Source organism: Camarhynchus parvulus, chromosome 2, assembly GCF_901933205.1.
Source record: "Camarhynchus parvulus chromosome 2, STF_HiC, whole genome shotgun sequence".
Classification (NCBI taxonomy): domain Eukaryota; kingdom Metazoa; phylum Chordata; class Aves; order Passeriformes; family Thraupidae; genus Camarhynchus; species Camarhynchus parvulus.
In genome coordinates this window covers 122,867,539-122,889,941 of record NC_044572.1, presented here as the reverse complement: position 1 = coordinate 122,889,941, position 22,403 = coordinate 122,867,539, and the positions used below count along the sequence as shown (strand labels likewise).

Sequence of the window (22,403 nt, the reverse complement as noted above, 5' to 3'; positions counted from 1 at the left end):
GGTTGACATGTTCCCTCAGCCTCTGACAGCTCCAGCTTAACAAAGGAACAGAGAATTGAATGGCTAGAGAGAGTGGAGCTCTTCCTCTTTTGGGTCAGTACCACGTAGGGCAGGTTCTTCTGGAACATGATTCTTATTGGATGGGTCTTTTATTTATTTATCTGTTTATCTAACTGACAAAGAGAAAGGTCATCTATTCCAGAGCTGAGCTTTCTGTTTTCTGAAGGAAAGCTTTTTTTTTTTAAGGCCACATGGCATACTTTTATTCTAACACATTATTACACTCCAGGAGCTTTTCCTGCGTCTTCCTCTGCCCACAGCTTCCTTTCCTCGTGTGCAGGTGGCTTTGGGGCAGCTGTGAGCACTGAAGCTTTGTTTTCAGGGCGGATGCAGTAATCACAGAATCAATTAGGCTGGAAGACACCTCTGAGAGCAGGGAGTCCAGCCTATGAGCACCTTGTCAGCTGGACCATGGCACTAAGTGGGGCTCCAGAGGGGACGGCAGAAGGCTGTGCCCGGGAATGTTCACGCTGGCTATTACAAGAAGGTTTTCCCCGCAGAGGGTGTTTGGGCACTGGAACAGGCTCCCCAGGGAAGTGGTCACACAGCAAGCTTGACAGAATTCAGGAACTGTTTGGACAATGCTCTCAGGTGCATGGTGTGACTCTTGGGGTGTCCTGTGCAGGATCAGGTGTTGAACTCCATGATCCTTGTGGGTCCCGTCCAGCTCAGGCTATTCTATGAAGTGCCACGTCCCGTCGGTCGTTCTTTAAACACCTCCAGGGACGGTGACTCCAGCCCCTCCCTGGGCACTGACATATGTACTTACCTTTCCGTGAAGAAGCTCCCGCAGGTGCCCAGCCCGCCCGTTCCCTGGCGCGGCTCCAGCTCCGTCCCGGCTCCCGCTGCTGCCGCCGGGGGGCAGCGCGGCGCCGCCGTCCCGCACCCAAGATGGCGCCGTCCGCCTCAGCCCCGCAGCTGCGCCTGCGCGCGGGGCGGCGGCCCCGCCCCCGGTCAGTGATGGCGGCGGCGCTGTGGAACCGCGCGGCCCGGCCATGGCGGGCGCTGCTGCCCGCCGTCCGCAGGGCCAGCGGGGCCGCGCCGGGAGCCGCTGAGACTCCCCCGCAGCGAACGGAGCAGCGCCCGGGCAGCGGCACGGCGGGCTTCGCTCCCCGGCAGGTGAGGGCGCGAGGGGATCGAGCCGGGGCAGCGTCCTCGGCCCTAATGCGGCCGCATCTGGAGCGCTGTGTCCGGTTCTGGTCTCGGCGGTACAAAAGAGACGAGGCGCTGCTGGAGAGGGAGCAGCGGAGGGCCAGAAAGATGAGGAGGGGTCTGGAGCATCTCTCTTATGAGGGGAGGCTGCGGGAGCTGGGCCTGTTCAGTCTGGAGAAGACAAGACTGAGAGGGAATCTCATCAATCCATGTAAATACCTCAAAGGCAGGTGCCAGCAAGATGGTGCCAGAGTGTTTTCAGTGGTGCCCAGCGACATCACTAGGGTAGGGAGCAGTGGCCATAAACTAAAGCACAAGGAGTTTCATCTCAACACGAGGAAGAATTTTTTTGCACTGAGGGTGGCAGAGCACTGGACCAGGCTGCCTGGGGAGGTTGTGGAGTCTCCCTCTCTGGAGACACTCAAAACCCAGAAACCCACACATTCCAGTGTCACCTGCTCCATGTGGCCCTGCCTTGCCAGGAGGGTTGGCCTGGATGGTGTCCAGAGGTCCTTTCCAACCCTAACAACTCTGATTCTCTCTTCTCACCACTTCATCCTGCGTAATAAGTAGCCTGCAGAAACGTGGACAGCTCGTATTTCTTTTTAAGATGTTTCTACAAAAATATAATGTAGAAAGCATGCAAGCAGTTTTGGTTGTGCAGAATGCAAGGTACTGCATGGGCAAAGCTATGTTCAAACATTTTACAAGCTGGCAGGGAGGATGTGGAAAATCTCTTAATGATTTTATTGGGTCAGATCAAAGACCTGTTAAACCAGTATTCCAGAGACTTTTAGTGGAAATATAAAGGCTTTTATGAATGAAACACCTGTAGAATTGTATGTGTGTGAAGCCAGCATAAGAAACATGGACAAGGGTTGAAAGGATGCTGCATGTTATTGTAGAAACCCACAGTTCTCTGGGAAGCTGTCCTTGGCTGTAAAATTAGGATGGTGTGCTTGGCAAGGGCTGCACTCTGGTGAGCTGCAGCATGAAGGATTCATCAGGAGCAGACCCTGCTCCTGAAGTGCACAAGGAGGGTTACAGGATTGTGTCCCATATCTCACATGCGATTTGTTTTCCTGTGACTCCACCATGAACCAGTCATGGAGAGGGAGATGATGAGCAGCACTCTGCTATTTATTGAGGCTGTAGTAAGTAGAATTCTGGAGCAAAGGACCACCCTGTCAACAGCTGTTGACTCCTGAAGGGTGTAAAATATTTGTCCAAAACCTAGTTCACCGTTGCCAAACCAGGAATTCCACCAGGAATAATGTCAGAGGTGTGGTGAGGCCTTGATAGCTGGCACCCTTCATCCTTGGTGTTGTACCCAAATGGGTTTTCCCCAGGTGCTTGTTGGGAATCCGGGGGTATGGGAATGTGAGTGGATAGAACTTGGGAGAGAGTGAGTGGTTAAATAAACTTAGAGATTTTGTGAATAACCATCACTTTCTCTAGCAATACGTTGAGTTTTGTCATCCTGGTTTTTCCCATAGATTGTGACAGTGCCTATTAGCAGACAGGTAGGGAAACAGAAGACAGCTCTGTATGTGTACTGACATATTCCAGAATATCTCTTCCAAACTGAAAACCCTTGACCTCTGCTTATTCCTCAGATGGAAGTGATTCCATGCTGGTGTTTATCCTTGACAGTCATCTTTTTGGAACTTGTTTCAGTTCTATTTGACTACACCTGTATCTGAGATTACTTGAAATGTGCTCAGTAGGATATGGAGATTAAGGCTGTGAATTATTATGACAGGACTTGTTTGATACCACAGCGGTAGAAATGGAAATGCCTGTTACTGAATCCAAGACCTGGTATCCCAAATTACTGCATAATCTATAACATTCTGTTTTCCATTGAAAATCCACATCTGCAAGGCTGGCTGTGCAAAGATCAAAGGTTTGCCTACCCAGGGGCTCGGGTGGTATCCAAGGAGATGTCCACAGAAGAGTTTAGGAACAGAAGCACTTGATGTAGCTGAATGCAACTTTGGGGATTTGGAGATTTAAATTTTTTCCCCTTTTTGTTTTTCTGTTGAAATGAGTAGCTGGAAACATTATTTTCTATCTACATAATCTCTTTCTATCTGTACATTAATTGTTATCAAGCCTTTAAAGCTTCTTAACTAACTCAAATGTTACATTTTATTCACAACGTGTGAATTGCATACACAAATACAAATAATGCTTTAGTAGAAGTCAAACTAGGGTTTTAAAGTGAATATCTGGACCACAACTCTGAATTTCTGTACACTTTGTTGGGCTACTTTTTCACTTGAACCAGAGGAAGGAAAGTAGTTTGCTTTGCAGTGCCTAGTGATGTTGAAAGCAAAATAATGAGGTGAAGATTATCATGAGTCTACTTTCATGCTGTTCTCAGCCCAGGTAGTGCTCAGTGAGTGTAACTAATGTTTATTCACTGATTGCTCTTTGAGTAGTTTACTGGAGAGGGAGAGGGTTTTGGTGAGAATGAGTTAACAGTGGAAGGTGGCATGAAACAAGAGGGAAATAAAAGGGATCTGACTGCAGTGTGATCTGTTCATTTTGGTTTAGTTTTCTTGAAATCCCAATATCACCACTTTTAGCTGATATTTGATTGCTAGACAGTATGTTATTTGGTAAATAAACTTTCCATAGATGGGAGCAACCCTGATGCTACTTTGGTAAAGCTGGGTAATACTTATGGTAGGATGCTCTGGATGCTGATGGTGAAATTCAAATATTTAGAAGAGCTTTTGGTAAGATCCTTCTAAGAGAAGTACACACCTCCCTTGGGAGAAGCTGTGGTGTCTCTACTTGCAGTCCCTTCCTGTGGTCCCAGCAACTGCAGGACGTGCTCTTTGAAGAAGGACGAATGTGGTTGCTCATCCCTTACCTGAGCTAAAGTCAGAGGAAAACTTGTGTTCCTTATCTCAGCTGACAAGTGCTGCCTGGCTTTTGCTGTGCTTCATCCTGTAAGAGCCAGAGCTGGTGTTTGGATTCTTTGTGTTTCTCTTTCTTTTGGGAAGAGGCCTGATAACAGTTCCTGTATGGGTTTCCTATGTCAGCTGTTCCTTCAATTTTGAAACTGGCTGATATTTGGGTGGTGGTGACTTAGTTTAGGCATGTATAAATAAACTTGATAAATGGGCATGTTGACATGTGTTTGTCTTCAGATGATTCAAAAAGCACAGGGATGATATTTTTCCTATGTAGCTCTTTGAGTTTGTTTTTTGTTTTTTGCTGCTGCCCTTAACTCAGAACTGCCTGGTGGTGTCTCTGCTGTGTTGGTAATTTTATGGGGGTTCAGGTTTGTGTTTTAGCTTTCACCTTCAGTTTACAGTTCTGTTGTTACTGTTTTGTTAATAGTGAAACTTACAGACAAGGCACTTAAATGTCGATTAAAACTGTTGAAAAGATAGCAACTTGGTAAGCCAAATATCCTGATAAACCCATATGACATTTGTCTACAGCAGGCAACTCACTTCTTGCTGCATTTGCCTTCTGCACTTTTATATTTAAGTTTTGCATTATAAACAACAAAAAAAAGACAAGTTTAAAGTTATTTTTTTTTCTCTATGGAATTGCTTAATGAAATCTTTTAGAAAGACCAAATGTTTTGAGTGTTACCTTCATTAATGGTTTAAAGCTGCTTGCCTAGTAAAATAGGAAGGATGAGATGTCTTAAGGATGCCTTATCTTTAGAAAGGACGAGATGGTTTTTGATACAGGTAGAGAAATGTTTTTTGAGCTGTGTTGTTAGCTCACCAAAGTTTGAAGAAAATGTAAGAATAAAGTCACTAATTAAGAACAAATGGACTTTTCTTTCTTCACTGTGAACTAAGGAGTCTAAAAATGTTTCAGATGTGAATGATGTTTGTCCAGTGTCCTTTTAGGTAGAAATGGGTTCATTAAGTGAACTTTGCTGCCAATCCACTCTGTGTCACAGTGTGATGGAGCTGCTCTGTTGGGACATTTTCATGTGAGAGTAGCAGGGTGCAAGCATCAGGTGCATGTCGGGGCCGGGCTCCACGAGCAGAAGGTTGTCCTGGCTCAGAAGGCGGGATCTGCAGCCCCGGGCTCGGCCAGGCCGGGCCCAGCGGGGCAGGGACGCTGCTCCGGGCCTGGGTGAGCATCCCCGCCCGGCACAGCAGAGGGCGCTGCTCCTTTCCAGATGGCGCAGCGAGAGCTGCACGTTTGAGGGGTTTCCTGTTTAATTCCTTGAATGCCGTGTTTGAAGGAAAAGCATCTGTTTAGAAGAAACATAACCGATTTTGTCTAAAGCTCAGATAGAAGGGGTTGGATTGGTATCAGTACATTATAATCTCTAATTTCTGAAAGAGAGAGATCAGACATTATTCTTCTAGGCACATACATGTTTTTAAATTAACTTAGCCACGCATTTTTTGCTGAAAGGATTAGTAAATTTGAGGAAAGTGTCTGTGTATTTAAATGTCATTGTTTAAGAAATAAAATATCAGTATTCATTAAGAAAGAAAATGAAAAAAAATTTTCTTAGGTCATATAAAGAGCTATTTCATCTGTTTATGTTTTAGGGGAGAAATTAAAAACTAAAACACAAAAGTGACAATTAAAAGGAATGTATTACATTTCTGAAAGCTACATGGGTATCTTTGTAAAGAATGTGTAGTTGTCTTGCTGATGCAGTATCTGGGAATCCTCAGGTTAAAATAATGTGTGACACTGGATGTTTTGATATCAAAGAGGAAAAAAAAAATTATTTTAATCTAATAATTAATGGGAAATATTTCTCTCAATCTGTCTTCCCACCTAAGTTAACATTTAGAAGATGATTTTCTTGAAGTTTCAGTTATTTGAGAGCAAAAATACTGATTAATATTTAGTGCAATTTTTACTTGTAATTTTCATAGTGTAATATTTCTTAGTATACCCAGAATCTTTGTGTGACTGGAGTGCTTTACTAGTGCTAATAAATAACATTCTTTGTTTGATTACAAATATAACAGCATTTTATAAAAGCCAAATGCTAAGCACAGAGGTCACTGTTTTAGGTGGATTATCTTCTGGTTAGCATTCAGGTGCTGGAAACTGCTCACTAACTGAGAGAGGGACATGCCTGTTGTGGGGTTTGTGGGATCTGGAATGAGTTTACCTGGAAGTTTCTCTCAATTTGCTTTGCCAGATTGTAATTCCGTGTTTGAGAAACTTGGGTTCTGTGTGCTTGTGCTGTGAACATGTCCTGGTGCTTTCAGGTTCATGCTAAATAAAGACTATATATATATATATATATATGTATACACATTCAAGCTTATCATGTGTCACAGCATTCTCAGCATCCTCTCAGCTGGATCTACTTGAAATGCTGGTTTGTATTACAGTAGGAATCAACCTGTTTGTCCTTCTTTTGACCTCTGTGAAGGAGCAGTTCTGTCTTGTGAATGCTCTGGCTGAGGCACCAGAACTTCTGACTTGGGTTTGTCCCAGCTGAAGGCACAGCTGGGTCTGTCAGGTGACCTGCTTTGCATGTGACAGAAGTGCTTGCATGACTTGCAGGATTTTGTAAAACTCACATGAGGTTGGAGCAACTCTCTCTGAAAGGAAGTAGGCAGGACTTCTGGTGTTGGACAGCAGAGGAATGATGCATGCTGCCCTTTGGAGGATTTAATTGTAGTACAGTGACACTGTCACTGCTGCCTATCTCAGCCATGTGCTCAGGGACACAAATTCATGTGGGAAGGCCCTGGGCCCTTAGTCCTTGGCTGGCTTGAGGAAGATGAAGATCACAGCTTTGGAGGAGTTGTCTCTGCAGCTTGCCCCTCAAATAGCTCTGGGTTGGTGAATTAGTTCTTTGGCATTGCTGGGTGTCCATGAGTGGTAGGTGATATGGCCTTGGTGACTGGCTGTCAGAGTGAAATGCCCAAAATTAAACTGTCTTCAGACTGCCAGTGTCATGGAGAAAAGGAGGTGCATGACAGCTGCCTGGGCTTAATTGACTGCATGTGAGAGACCTGGAAGAAGGTGCCTGTAACCATAATGTGACGGTTAAACAGGAATTGAAATTCTTTCTAGTGGTTACTGTTATCAACAGTACATTTACATCCCCTGCTGCCGTGAGAGAGCCCAGTTATTCTCCTATTATGACTATTGAAACAGCATCCTGTCCCCCAGGATCCTGGGGAAAAAAGAAGTGCCTGGAAGAGCAGGGTAGTGATAAATGGAGAAAGGCAGACAGTGGGCTCAAAACACGATGGGCTGTTCTCAGGACTGTGTGTGCTCATCTGGTTGGATTTTCTTTTTGACATAATCCATTGCAGTAAGTTCACCCACTTTCTGTGATTTAGATGCTAATGTTCTATTTGTTTGCTATGAAGTTACCCTTGAAAGAAATATATGGATAAATAGTTCATGTTTTAAATTCTATATAGAAGTTATTTAATTTCAAGTAAAACATGCTGCGTTATTATGACCAAATTCTGTGCTATTTTGTGTTGTGAAATAAAATCTTAGCTCAGCGTTGTTCAGTAAATGATCCACCTGGGTAGTCAACAGCATATTTTCAAAGCTGCATTTGAAATTCTTTATGAAAGTCTTGTTTTGCAGTTTCTTTGCTGTGTATCCAGTGAAGATAAATGGAAAACCTTCCTTTTACTACAAACATAAAGAAGCTGGTATTGAGTCAACCAGTGCAGCAGATTGTACATTTATAAGATTTGTTTGGTAAGCCCTGGTGGTTTGGGTAGCATTACAGTGTGTTAGCAGTATGACTTTCTGGTTTTAAATGGGCAGCTAATTGATGAAAAAGTTTCAAAAAAGGATCTAGAAGTAGCAGATGATTAATTTTTGTGATACAACTGAGCTGACCTTCCCCTCCCCAGATGTCCTCTAATGTTTTATGCTATTCCTCTTAGCACATACTGAGTTACACAAAGTCACAGGAAAAAAAAAAAACTATGTTTTTAAATTTTGGTGATGTGTGTCTCTGTTTATAATACCAAAACACCCAGACTCAAACACAATAGTGTAAACCTTTGTCTTTTCTGATAATGGGCAGGGATAGCCATAATTGACAAAAAATATCACCTTAATTTGCATTTACTCTGGTAGCACAATATTTGTTGTGGGACATATGAGATGAGTTTGTTAATTGAAAAAATTGACATTTGTTTTGTGAACAGTACTGCTACACTTGGGTTAGTAGCATGTTAAGGCACTGGTAAGTTGAATATGTTTACAAAGTATTCTGAATAATTATGCTCTTCCATGAGTTGAAGGACAGTTCATATACTGCATCTCAATGATAAGGTTAAGAAGCACCCATCTTCAAATAGAGAACAAGCTGCAAATAGGTTCAGCAATGGAGATTTCTAGACAACAAAGAAGTTTTGATACTAAAAGTACAGTTCAGGAAAACCTGTTGAATATTAGGCACAACACCCAAATCCTATTCCTATGATCTTTTTTTTTTCTTTTGAGATCTACATGATTCTTCTTGAAAAGTGTGATAGTGAGAGATAAAGGTAGTTTTCACCATGGTATTCTACTGGTTTAGTACTACATGTATTTGGTTCTCTTTTAAAAATGTGCTTAGTTCACAGTAGTACATTGTTCATTATTATGAGGGCAATATATATACAAATATATACATTCAAGCATGTCATGTGTTCTCTGCACAGCTGAGATATTTTTAATTAGAAGTTGTTCTGTATGCAAAAATTAAACTAGGTTTGGAATATGCTGTATTCATCAGTCAGCATTGCAGTGAGTACCAAAATATGGAGCTTGATGGAAGGTTGTTAATGAAGGTAAATTTATATCCAGTAGTGTATGATGAAACTTGTTGTTTTTAAAATTGAAGTGTAATCCTTTACTAATTTGCAATCAAAATATGATTTTAAGCACTTTTTAAAAATGTATGATTTCACTATGGGAGGTTGGCTTAACATTTGTGTCTGTAGCCAGGCAAAATCTTCCAGTGGTCTTTGCCAAGTTTGACAACCCTTATAACTTCCTATAACTGTGTTTGCTTTCCTTTGGACAATGCTGCTAAATATGAATAATCCGGTTCTTGGTAAAACTGAAGTTTAGTACTCCCCGTATTTTTTCTTTTAGGATAAGAAAGGTTGGTAAACAGGAATTATAACTTGGACAAAACGAAGATACTCTTCAGTGAAAATAATTTATTCCTGCATTACATGAATTTCAAAATAACCCTGTAGGTATTTTTGTGCAGTAGCCTCTTTCTTAATTAGTTACAATTCTTCCCAGGTGGAAGTCAGTGAAGCAGTACAGTTCTTACATTTTTTCTTTAGGAGTTGTGTGCCAGAAGGTTTTGTGGCTTGTGTGGTATTTGTATTGTTGAAAGTATAACATGTAACTGAAGCTTAGACTATTGATTTTTAGGCTAGAGACAATCACTGGGGCCATGTGGGCTGACTTGGACTGACATAAAGCACTGAATTTCAGCCAGAGACTTTTGCATTTACCCTAGCAAGTGTGTCTTTCAGGTAAATATGTGGACTTAGAAATTGATAAATACTTTTGCTCTTGTGAGACCCCACCTGGAGCACTCCATCCAGTTATGGGTCCTCAGTACATGAAAGATGAAGTCCAGAGGAGGCCACAAAAATGATAGCAGGGCTGGAACTGCTGTGAAGAAGACAGGCTGAGAGAGTTGGGGCTGTCCAGCCTGGAGAAGAGAAGGCTCTGGGAAGACTTTTCTGTGTACTTTTTAACATAAAGTAAAAAGTCTCTCTCAGTCTTTATTAGTAGGGCCTGTAGTGATGGGAGCAATGATTTTAAACTGGAAGAGGGTGGATCAAGGATGGACAAAAGGAAGAATGGTGGGGGTGGTGAGGCACTGGAATAGGGAGCTGTGGATGCCCCATCCCTGGAAGTGTTCAAGGCCAGACTGGATGGGGCTCTGAGCAGCCAGGTCCAGTGGCAGATGTCCCTGCCCATGGCAGGGGGCATTAGGACTAGATGACCTTTATGGTCCCTTCCAGCCCAAACCATTCTGTGAAAAAATATAAGTCGTAATCTGTATGTGTAAGAAAGCAACATCCATCCAAGTTTCTATTCCAGTGTTACCTTTGGTGTTTTCAGCCTTTTGAGGGCAGTTGGATATCCAGTTAATGTAACTATCTAAATGGGATTTCCTAGAGGCTTTATATTAGTGTTATTGTTTATTTAGGTCTAAATTGATAACTAAGTAGGATATTCTTAATATTCCAGTGCTTATAGCTTAGCTGATTTCAAATGGAGTGGCAAGAGCAGCTCTAAATTCACTGGTTTACAACTAAGATTTAAAATACTGTCAAATTGTTTTGTCCAAGCTGCAAAGAAGGCTTCTGGAGTAGATCATGCTGTCTGAGATGTTCCACAGGGGAGAGGGTGCTCTCCTGCAGAGGGTTCAGTTCAGTATGCTCACAGGTATGCTGGGACTTCCAGCGCATGTATACAGCAGGCACTACGAGATTTTACCTTCAAGATAGCAGTGAGAGTGGAGTTCTGTGCTCCTTAAAGCCTAGTCCTGAAGTATGAAAAAAACAAAGACTTAGGGCTTTCGTGAGGGAGTTTTAAATGCTATTAGGCTTTGACAATAAAATCTAAAATCCACTAAAAGTCTTAATATCTGGAGGGAAGTTGGGGCGATGTTTTGCCAAAACACTTAGTTACTGCTTCTCATCAGGGGATGGTTAAATACCTCATTTCAGCTTCTTCCAAGCTTTTCAGCTGACAACTTTTGTTTGGTTTGCATTTTAAAATAAAACCATATTTCTTCACTTTGCTGAGGAGAGTGTATGGATGTTCCTCTTTTGATTGAAACAGCAGAAATTTGCTTTGCTTTCCGGTCATTCTTTAGGGGTACTTGCAGTTTTAAAATTATGATAAGTAATAACTCTGGACAATTAAAACCTGAAGTAAAGTTTTTGAAAGTTAATAAAAATTTAATAAAGAATGAATATATAGCAGTCAATTTACCTCATCCTCTTATAGGCAAAACAGAGCTGTTTCCCTTGCTTTTTCCAATCATAAAATCTGTAAGATTTTTTTCCTTCCAAATGCTGCAGTTTTGGAGGAGAATCTGGTGCTTATTGTGTTCTTCTTGAATATCACTTTTGTAGTACCACATTGTATTAAAAAGTGGTTCTGTTTTCTTTTCCCCCTCCTACTTTTTTCAAAACTTGACTTGAAAACGTTGAGTACAAATAGTATCTGTGTTTATTTGAAAACTATGGAATTAGGAGTTTTCTACCATTGGTGGTGCAATTCAAATCATTACTCAAACTGAGAAGAAATGAAGGAATATGGTGTCTGCTGGAACTCTTAGTTACACTGTTATTTCTTCTACTGGCCTGTAGATATTAAGTAATTATATTAGACTAGAATCCTTATAGCTAAAATAATTCCCTTATAGAATTCAGAACATGCTAGCTGGTGTGGAAGTGCTCTCTTCATGGAAATTTGGCCTTGTAACAACTGTTGCATAGGAAGTGATTCATATGAAGTTTTTTATAAATGTCTTGTATATATATATGTATCTGTATATCTTTTAAATATCTGGCAGGGAAGCTTCCAGTTTTCTCCTCAACTGCTTTCAAAGCTCTTCTTCATGACTGTGCAGTCATTAATCTTAGATTTTTCCCTAAATTACTGCTTTGAATCCCAAATCCTTGTTTTATGTTTAGACTATTTCCCTTCAGTAGTTTTATTAAATAACACCAATCTTGCTTTTGTTTAAGCTTTGTTCAGTATTTAGTCTTCAAAGCCTTTTGTTAACAAGAAGTTTAAATCAGTTCTTCAGTTTAATCTTTTTGTACAGAATAAAGGGGAAAAGTCTCTTGTTTAAAAGAAACTGAAGAGGTCTTCCCTGTCTTTGTGGTTGCCCACTTTGGGTTGTAAATTGGATCTGTGGGGAAACAGCATAAACTTCAGTTTTTTGATATGTGTTTTAATGGAACAAAACCTCAGGCCACTTATTGGGGAGGAAAAAGAGCTGTATTCTTGGGAGGATAAATGTAAAACAGAGAGTGGACTTCAAAGAATAGACTCTGTGTTCGTGCTGTCTTTGGTTGTAGTTGTGCCTGTGCTGTATGTGGGATGATGTGCTGTTATTTATGAGCATTAGTAGGTGAATTTTATGGCTTTTATATTTGGTTATGTGTATGCTAGGTAAATTCTGTGTCCCTGTTTATTCTTATACAGCTCTGCCTAATCTGATCTTCCTATTTTCTACTCTGTTCATAGTTTCACCTGTCTGTTTTATCCATAAACATTTGGTGTTTTTAAAGAATAGTATTGTAAAATTTTCCTTGGTACATATTGCAGAATTAAACTGGGCTTCAAAAAATTCTAGAATAGTCTTATACATTTTTGAAGCACTGGCATCATGCTGGTGTTTATGTGTTGTCTGTGTATATGAGTGGCATATATTAATGAGCAATTTGCAGATTCTCTTCCTTAATACTGCACAAGATAAATGTCATTGGCAAATAAGAGAATAACAAGTAATTTGATATTTTTTACAATGGTTGTCAAATACTAAAATAGAGATGGTAAAGAGATGGTCCCTGTCTTTACATTACTGTTCACATTCAAGTCCAAAAGATGCTCCTGAGTTATATTTCATCTTAGACTTCTAATTTCATAGAATCATAGGATGACCCGAGTTGGAGGGAACCTTAAGGATCCTCTAGTTCCAACCCTCCTTCCATGGGCAGGGACACCTTCCACTAGATGAGGTTTCTCAGAGTCCCATCCATCCTGGCCTTAAGCACTTCCAGGGATGGGGCATCCACAGCTTCTCTGTTCTTCCATGTACTACAGAATAAAAGCAACTCATGTAATGTATATTGCAAGTACAAGTATTTATCAGATTTTGTTCCTCTTTAGTGTTTACTGTTTATTGTTATATCTGTTGATAATAAACAAGTAGGTGAAGCCCTGCAGAACTATAGTTTGTGTTTGAAAAAATAGTGGTAGGCACAAATCTTCTCCAAAGGAGTAGGTTGTATAATACTGTAGTTAGTGCTGTTGCTGAGGTGGTTACTGATGGTGTTTTCTGCATCTCAGGATGTATCTAAACTGTGGGACAGGGTTTAAAAAATTTGAGGGAAAGAAAAAAAACCCCAATTATATGTAACCTTCTCCCTTGGGTAGAAGTACAGGTGGTAGATACCCAAGGTGGGCAGTGCAGGATGTTTTTCCCAGTGCAGAATTACTTTAGAAGAGGAGACAAAATGTCTGTGACTACTCGAGGTGTGGAGGTGTAGTGGGAATGCTGTCTTGGTAGATAATGGCTGTACAGTGGAATGAGCCTGAATATTCAAAGCTTAGTTGGTTTTTGGTAGTTTGGGCATGTACTAGAGGTTGGCTGTATTTTTTGAGTAAGTAATAAATGTTAGTGTCAGTTCTGACACTTTAAAAATATTTTTCCCCTAAACTTTTTTTTCCCTACTAATATGGGAAGCAGAGTTTTTTCTTTGGGAAATCTTTAAGAATCACTGATTACTGCTAGGCACAGAGTTGTGAACCTGTTCAAAGTTGAAGGTGGAGAAGCTACGTGAACTTACTTGGTTAAGGGGAGACTGAGAGCTGCTCATCCTTGAGATGAGTTAAAGAGATGATGCCTAAAGTTTGAGTGGTTATATTCTGAGAGGAGAATAAGATACATGGAGCTTCTCAAGAAGGACTCATCAGCATTAGAATAAATAGTTTAATGTATAAAAATAAGGCAGCATCTAGAGAAAACACTTTGAGATGTAATTGCTTGTTTGCTTATATGTTGAATTTTCAGTCGCTGTAGTCGTGTCGGTCCACTTGGTGCTTCTCCTGAGTGTCCAGTGCTGTTTCTTGGGATAACCTCAATGTCAGGGAAACTGTGTTGGTGAAAACAAAGCTTGATGGTTGTTCTTTGATAAATTCAGGGGAGTTCTCAAGTTGGCAATGCTTCTTGAGCTGCTTCTGCATGGAAGGCCATTAACTGTTGGATGTCACATTTTGTGGTGTAGTGTCTGAGTTGGTCGTGCTGTCTTTAAGGTGAGATTCTTCTGCATGATGGAGTTTTGACTTAAATACAGATTATTGCTTTCAAGTAAAAAGTAGTAAAGAGAGAAATTTGGTAAATAAATTGCATGAATCTCTATGACCTGTTACCCTCGTAATGCCTTCAACACTTAACAAAATGCTGGGATTTAGGTTTATATCTAAGCAACAGTGCACACCTCCAATAGTTATAAGGTATGGAAAATTAAGGTTTGCTGGGCTAGTAGATAGTGGAATTTTTTAGGTTGCTTGTTGAAATAAGTGCAGTATCAATATATACTTGTTCAGTGGGTAGTTTAATATGTTGGGTTTTGTTTTAATATTCTTTATAGCAGCCTCCAGTCTGCTATAATCTTTACTAAGTAAAATAGTGCATGTTGAAAGTGATCTCAGGAGGTTATCTGTTCAGGCCCCTTGTTCCAAGTAGGATAAACTTAGCTGAGGTTGCTCAAGGCCTTTCCCAGTCCCATTTTGGATATCTAAGCTATTGGGGCCCTCAGCTATTGAGGATGCACACTAACTTATTACTGCAAGTTGGTTTTTCCATTTTGTTATTTCGTGTATAAGTAACTTTGGACAGAAAGGTCTGTCTAGCTATGGATGACAGTGCTGAGGAAAACCAATTTGAAAGTTACAGAGGGTTGTGTTCTTTGCATGCTGCTAGATGTTAATGCTATTTACCCCTTAATTGTAGCAATCAGATCACCAATCTCCCATCTCTCCTCATCCATATCTCTCACATTCCAGTGTGCATTCTACTTGCCTTTGCAAGCAGACATAAAGCACGTAGCCTGGGTTTCAGATATTTTGCTCAGTGGGTGGGATAGGGCCACCCTGCTTGTACAGTCACAGGCTTTGCTCCACAAATAGTATGCTGCATTCCTCCATTGGAGTTACTTCTTTTGTTTGGATCCTACTGGGGTTTAGGTCTATGACTTTTCCCACTCTGTGGTTAATATGTATCATCTTGGAGAGTTCTGTTCATGAAAGAGCTGCCGCTTCTTCATTGAACTGTGCCCGCTGAAAGTGGTTGGTATCCACATATGTACAAAAAACACTTTAAAATCCAGAAATTAGAAGGAAAATTAAACAGATTTGGCATTTAAGAAAGAGGAGGGTAAAAAAAAAGCCTTTATACATCAGATACTTGAAAAAAATATACCATTTGTGCTTCTGAATTTTGTAATAATCTCCAGTTTTTTGTGACTTGACATGTTATCAATATATCATTTATCAGAGCTGCATGACCAGCACTTCTTGAGAATTAGAAAAGTAGAGTGCTTAATAAAGTGTGTTGCCCTGTTATTGTGCAGTGATACTGTTTTTCTGTAATGCTACTGTGGAGAATCCAGTTAAGGAGATTTGGAAGTTGTAGAGGAAAGCACTCAGAATGTCATTAAATCTCTTTAAATGCTTGAGATAAATTACTCTTTAATGAGATCTGCTGTAGGTTATGCAGAAAATGGGAGAAAATACTGCATTTTATCTCACTGTATTTCTAGAATGTCCACAAAAGAGTCCTTGATGGCAGTAACTAATGGAATCTCTTGATTATTTTATACATAAATCAGCTATTTGTGCTCTTGAGAAGTTCCTCTCCAGGATGCAGAATAGAGAAGGCTGCAGACTTGTAGGCCCATGATAGAATTCTAACAGATTCCCACTGGCTTCTTAGAAAACTGTCCACAGTGAAGAGTGGCAAAAAATTTCTCTGTACATTATCATCTGCATTGTACTTTAATCTGTTTCTAGTAGGCAATGAGCACATCTGTCACTGTGTAAAGATAGCATTTGTCTGTTGGGTACAGAGATTATTTCACAGGCAAGTTTGCACATGGGAGAATTTTTCATCTGTATTTTTTCTTGCTGGGGAAAAAAAAGAAAGATGTTATTAAGTAGAATAGACCATTTTTAGGTGATGGAAACAGGAAATCCATAAGATGTTAGTGTACTCATCTTCATGAAGTGCTGTGAGATTTTTTTTAGTGTCGAGAGCCCTACCGAGTGTGCCATGGTATGAAGGCAGCGTGGATGAGGTGAATACCATTAAGTGAGTGTAATTGCTCATCTACTGTGAATTGTAATGATTGCTTAGCAGACAATCTCAGTGTGTTCAGATGTCATTGCTAATGACATCTATGTAAATAATATAGGAAAATCTCCTTCAGACCAAATCTAGAAGTTCTTTTGATCCTCTCTGCTAGCTCAGGCTTTGTTCAAATGATCGACGTGCAAGAAAAGGCAGTTCATTTGATGGTGTGGATCATCTCATTTAAATATGTCCTCTGACTGTTTCCAGCATTTTGCATCTTTTTCTTGGTGCACTTACAAATGCATCCTGTGAAATTAATTTTCATCTATTTGAATTTAGAATGCATAGTGAAGTTCAAGCAATGCTGTGTTTGGAACCCTATATGATAGTAGCTTTCCTGTGTAAGATCCGGCTGCTCTGTTTGTGGTTTACCATGGCCAGATGCTTTCTTTTTGTGGTCTGTGTGCATGTATGCACATGTTGCACCTTTTCAGCCCTTGTCCTTGGGATGCTGCATTTAACAATTCCTGTTTCTGAAGCAGCAAATGTACCAGGTGTCAGATCTCCAGCTTGTAATTCCCGAGGCTTTGTCCCGTCAGAAAAATCTGTGCTGTTTATGTCTTCCAGCAGAGCTGGAATTCAAAACTATCTCTTGTTTTGACTTCTCTAAGAATAAAAGTTTCCAAAAGTACAAGTGGAAAATGATGGTATTATTTTCTGTTCATATAAAATGTAGTTGGAATTTCAGCAACCACTTGAAGCAGTCAATGGGAAAGTGTGTTGAAGCCAGCAGAGCTCTGAACCTTTAATTCCTTGATTATTCAGTTTATTTCTTCTGCTGGTTCCAAAACAATTTGAAATCTTGCACAAAATAATTATTATCAAGTAATTATACTAAATGTGAGGAAAATTAATAGGTTCTAACTTTAAAAATCTATTTAGCTATTGATAAAATTCCTTAGATTCACTTTTGGGTATGTGTTGCTCCCAAAATGCTTCTCCCTTTTCGTTTGTTCCTAGCAAGTAGGCTTTTCTTACTAATTGCATTTCAAAGGTGACAATTTTAAAAAGTGGTCATACTCAGGATATCAGAGATGGCATGTGGGAGATTGAGCCTCACTTTAATATAACTGGATATTTTCACCCAGCGTATGATGGTAAGCCTGTGATGGTGAGTTTTCTCAGGTTACAGGACAGAGATCTTTCACTCCATGAAGCATAGCAGGAAGGTTTGTGTTCTTGCATTTTCCCAAAGCTCTATGAGAAAAAAACCCTGGCATTTTGTTTATTTAGTTACTTTGATTTTGTAGAGTGAAAAGTGAGAGAAGTGATGGTTCATTTTTTTTAATGTTAGATCCGTCCTGTGCATGCTTTCTGCTTTTGCTGCCTTTGAAAAATGATTTTGTTCTCTAAAATAAAGACTTAAGTATTATTCATTATTAAATACTTGCATAAATAGCTGCAAGGTGCTAATTCAGGTTTGGTTTTCACTGAGGAGATAACAAAGAGATGAGCAGTGTTCTTTTTGGGAATATCTCCTATATTTGGAATGCATTTTTAAATTAACTTACCTAACCAGTAGTAGAGCTGGCAGATGTTTTCAGGAGATGCACACTGTTATCCTTTTCTTTGACTGAATTAATGAAAACTTTACCTTGAATGTGTTAAATATTTGGAGTTGGAGAAAGGTACCAGATGCTTCCTTTGAAGTCTTGCTAAAAATGTGATGAACACGTGAAATCTTTACTCGCTATTCAGTGAATGAAGCCTTTTTGTATGTTGAAAGTTTAATTTAAATCCTCCTTCAGACAGCATGTTTTGTGAAATGTTGTTTTCTTTTTTATTATTCATCTGTAGGTTCCTTCAGAGAAATCGGAGTCCTTTGCATCCATGTTGAGACGCTCTCCTTTAATTCAGATGGGGCCTGCCAAAGATAAAATTGCCATTGGTCAAATATTCCATGTTGTAGAAGATGATCTTTACATAGATTTTGGTGGCAAGTTTCACTGTGTGTGCAAAAGACCAGAAGTTGATGGAAAGTAAGTAATAAACTTTATGGTAGGTGAATGACATCTGTGAGTGTCATCCTGAAATGCTTCGCTAAAGGGACTTGAGCATCTTCTGGACTGACCTTGGATAGTTTGTAGGAATTCTGGGGTTTAAACTATGGAAGTTAAGGTATTGTGCAGAATGAAAATTCAGTCATGCATAGCTCATCATTGTCTGGAATTCAGATTCCTTTACACATTTGCATTATTGCTATCTATATATTCCAACTTAGGATGAGCAAAGGAAGTTACTGGGTGTTTAGTCACTGAAAAAAAGGGAAATAGTTGTCAAGCACTGTTTATTAAAATACTTGGGAGTTTTGTGGATTTGGAACTTCAATCCCTTGTTAAGTAGTCTCCTTAGGCAGTAGCTATCTCTACTAAGCATAGATGCATGAGGTTATATACTGGGAAGTTTACACATTATTTGTGATAACACTTTTCATAGCAGATAATCAGTGCTAATGTGGTCAAATATTCCATATTGTAGCAGGTGATTTTACATACATTTTGATGTCAAGTTTCATTCTGTCCTGAAGTAGGGCAACTGTGGTGGAACTAGAACAGTTGTACTGGGGAATACTGTAATTAGCAAACTAAAATATAAGAAAGCAATGAATTCTAGTGAAAATAACATTTACAAGCTTTCTAAACTGTCTTTGGCACCTTATAATTATGTATTTTTCAAGGATACCTTGAATAATTTCATTTGTCTCCAGGTTGCTTGATCCCTTCATTTGTCTCCAGGTTGTTTTAGTAATTATTTTTTAATACATAGGCAAAACACCATCTTTTTGAATTCATAGCATCAGAATACTTTAGTCCTTCTCTTTTCCCTCTGTTTCCCGTAAGAGAGGAGGAGCATTTTTGTTAATCTGCAATGTCACTGTTTTTGAAACATTAAATATGATTCCTGTGATAATCAGTTCTGCAATAGTTGATTTAGCAAAAAGAGATTTAACAGAAATAATCACACATTTGTGTGCAAGACTGCAATAGTATTTTATCAGAGCATTTTTATACTCAGCTTCTTTTTTTGACAGGTCTGTGAGTCCTTTATGCTCATTCCATTTGGCAGCAGGCAGAGATTTTCTTATTCTGTTGCTGCTACTGTGGTGATACAGCCCTTGTTGCTGTTTGCATCTCTTGCTAACTTCAAACCAAGATTAGCTTTGCCTTTCCCACTCCCATTCTTGCGTGCCTGAGAAGTGTTTCTATATTAGTCTCAATCTCTGACCATTCCTTTGGGTTTGTGGTTGAGTTCAGACCAAAACTCCCTGTTCAGCTGCACCAGCCTTCTGCCAGGCCTGCTCATTCTGCACATTGGGAAGGACCCTGGTGAAGCATTGAGGAGTTTGTCCTTATAGATCTTGGATGTCTTCTGGGCACTTTTTCATGTCAGGACATCTTCCCTGCCCTGAATAACCCAAAGTCTACTGTCCTGAAGCCTAGAGCTGTCTTCTGCCACTTTCTTACTCGCTTTCCTTCAGCATGGAATCTCTCATTGGTGGTCTCTTCAGCTGAGACAGACACCAGCTATCACATTCCCAAGCAGTTCTTATCTGCCTGTGTGTAACATGTCCAGCAGAAAACCTGTCCTACTTGGGTTGTCTCGCACTCTGGTGAGAAAGTGTCAGCAAGGCACTTGCTCTGATTGCTTGCTCCGATGTTTGTTACTGTTTGAGCACACATCAGGAATTTGAAGTGCCCTGTGACAATCAAGTCCTGCAATCCTGAGGGGGCCTCTTGTTGTTTGAATGAAGCTTCATCCACTTCCTCTTCCTGATCACACTGTCCACAGCAGACACCCACCATAACAGTCTGTTGGTCTTCTCTCCAGTTTTGGCCCATGGCTCTGAACTCTGCCTCCTTGCATGATTCAAAGCAAGACCTCATGCTCTCATGTCCCTTTATGCTTCCACTGCAGCCTCTTTGCCTTGAGCCATGTTTGCTTGCACAGTTCTTCCCAGGTTTGAGGAGAGGACAGCTTTGTGTTTACCTTCAAATCCCTGACTGCAATTCACTCACCTGGTGAATGCTGAACCCACCACTCGCTGTTTCCTTGTGTGGCATTATGTCCACGTTTCTCGTCACAGAGAAAAGCAAGGCACAACTTCCCAAGGATATTTTCTGGGAATTGCAGCGAGGAACCTCAGAGAAAGAAAAAACAATTCTTATCTCATTTGCTGCACCTGTGTTGTGCCAAAGTAGAATGAAATATGGAGATTGTTTACCCAAAGTGATGGTGTTTTGTTCCCTTGGCCTGTCAGGGCCAAGCGTGTGTCCAGACTGTTGGTCAGGAGACAGTCACAAGATTCTCTTCAGTTGAGTTGGGTGCTTGTGCAGATTCAGTTTAGATGTAGTGTAATGTAGTATAGAATAACATAGTATAATAAAGCAGTTAATTAGCCTTCTGATATCCATGGAGTCAGATGCATCATTTCTCCCTTCATTAGGGTTGCCCTGCTTTTACTATATGGCGTTTCTATATTGTCATGGTGGTCTGGAATACTGAGATGGCAAGACAGACTGGAGGAAAGGAATGAAAGATGGCTTCCTTAAAAAGCTCACAGGCAAACAAGCATCTGTCCACTCCTTCCTTGCTCTCATCTTACCCTCAATAACCTACACCTTTCCTTGTGGTGCACGTTGCAGAGGTACAGGGGAAGATGAGGCCAGGAGAGCTCATGTTGGAGCAGGTGCTGTAGAGTCAGCTGTCCACTGAATGCTGGCAGCATAAGCCTGGGGCTGAGAAGATCTTGGCCAGTTATATTTTTCGCTGCCTTTTATAATGATAAAAACAAGCAGATCCCTATAAAACTTGTTTATACTTCCTTCTCACTGCTTTTCAGAGGGAATGGAGAGATGGAATTTAATAGCCTGAGTATTATTAACGAAGTTAAATTTGGCACTAAAGGCAGTAGTTCCCAAAATAGTAAAGACAGCATTTGCAACACTGAGGATGTAGTGGATATAGTAGTGTTGCTACTCTATATTCAAATGACTTAAAGCATTCATTTGAGATGTAGGTGACTGATTCAAATCCCTATTCTCCTCAGTTCAGACCAGAAACCTGATTTTTTTCTCAGACTACTTAAGTGTTTAAATGCTATTTAGAAGACCTAATCCTATAAATAAAAATAATTAAATAAGAAAGGAAATAATTTAAATAATTCTTGCCAACTTTTTCCAATTCATGGTGTTTCTGGAATTGAAATTTCTAAAATTTACCTGAATTTGCAAAATAATTGCTGTAGCAAGCAATCTTTTCCCATTTATGTAAAGAGGTATCTCTTGAGGGCATGTGCTTTTGATATTTCTTTGATATTTCCTTGATCATTTGGCTTTTTTCTAACTAGAACTCAACTATTTTAATGATATTATAATACAGTTTTCTTTTTCTTATATGATGTCCTGTGCTCTTTGAAAATGCTACAGTTTATTTGAAAAGAAACAAAAGGCTCTTGCGTATAAAACTTGTTCTCTTGAACTGCTCAGTCCTGTTCCTAACAGTTGTGTCCAGGTGAAAGACCCTGTAGTGCTACCACCATGTGGCCATAAGAAAGGATTTCACCCTAAAGACTGTCTTGGGTAAAAAAGCAACTGGAAAAAAAAAGGTGTCCCTCACTTGGAAAATTTGAAGTAGCTAAATAAATCTTTTCCCCTCAGTTCTAAAAAAGTTCTCAGCTTTAAAAAAAACCCTGAAACACCTAAACCAAAACCCCAAACAAAACCCCAGAAACTTTAAGGAAAAGAACCCTTAGAGCAGTAATGCAAAATTTAAATTAAATAAATATTTGAAGAGCCTTCTAGCTATTTTTGTTTGCTTTTCATTGATTGCTTTCCTTTTTTTGGACATCTGTTTTATAGAATTGCAGAAAATACATTTTGTTATCAGCACTGATGGTATTGAGATTGGAAGAAAGCATTGGTTTCATTAGAGATCAAGTATATTGTTGGTAAAATCTCACTGGGGCCAGGCAAGGATGTATTTGATTATAAATATCAGTATAATTTTGTTATTTGGGGTTTATTTACTGTGTATTAGAGAGTATTTATTACTCTTACGATTTTAAGATCTGATGTAATATATGCTGTAC

The 22,403-nt window shown here is 39.9% G+C and overlaps 1 protein-coding gene across 1 annotated transcript in view; it reads left to right on the top strand.

The window, feature by feature from the left end:
- Positions 1-1,006: 1,006 nt before the first annotated feature.
- Positions 1,007-22,403, top strand: part of MRPS28 (mitochondrial ribosomal protein S28) — an 80,793-nt gene continuing 59,396 nt past the window's right edge. The window contains exons 1-2 of the mRNA XM_030963462.1: positions 1,007-1,179; positions 18,113-18,294. Coding sequence (XP_030819322.1) covers positions 1,021-1,179; positions 18,113-18,294 — 341 coding nt within the window. The 5' untranslated portion in view covers positions 1,007-1,020. The remainder of the gene's footprint in view (positions 1,180-18,112; positions 18,295-22,403) is intronic.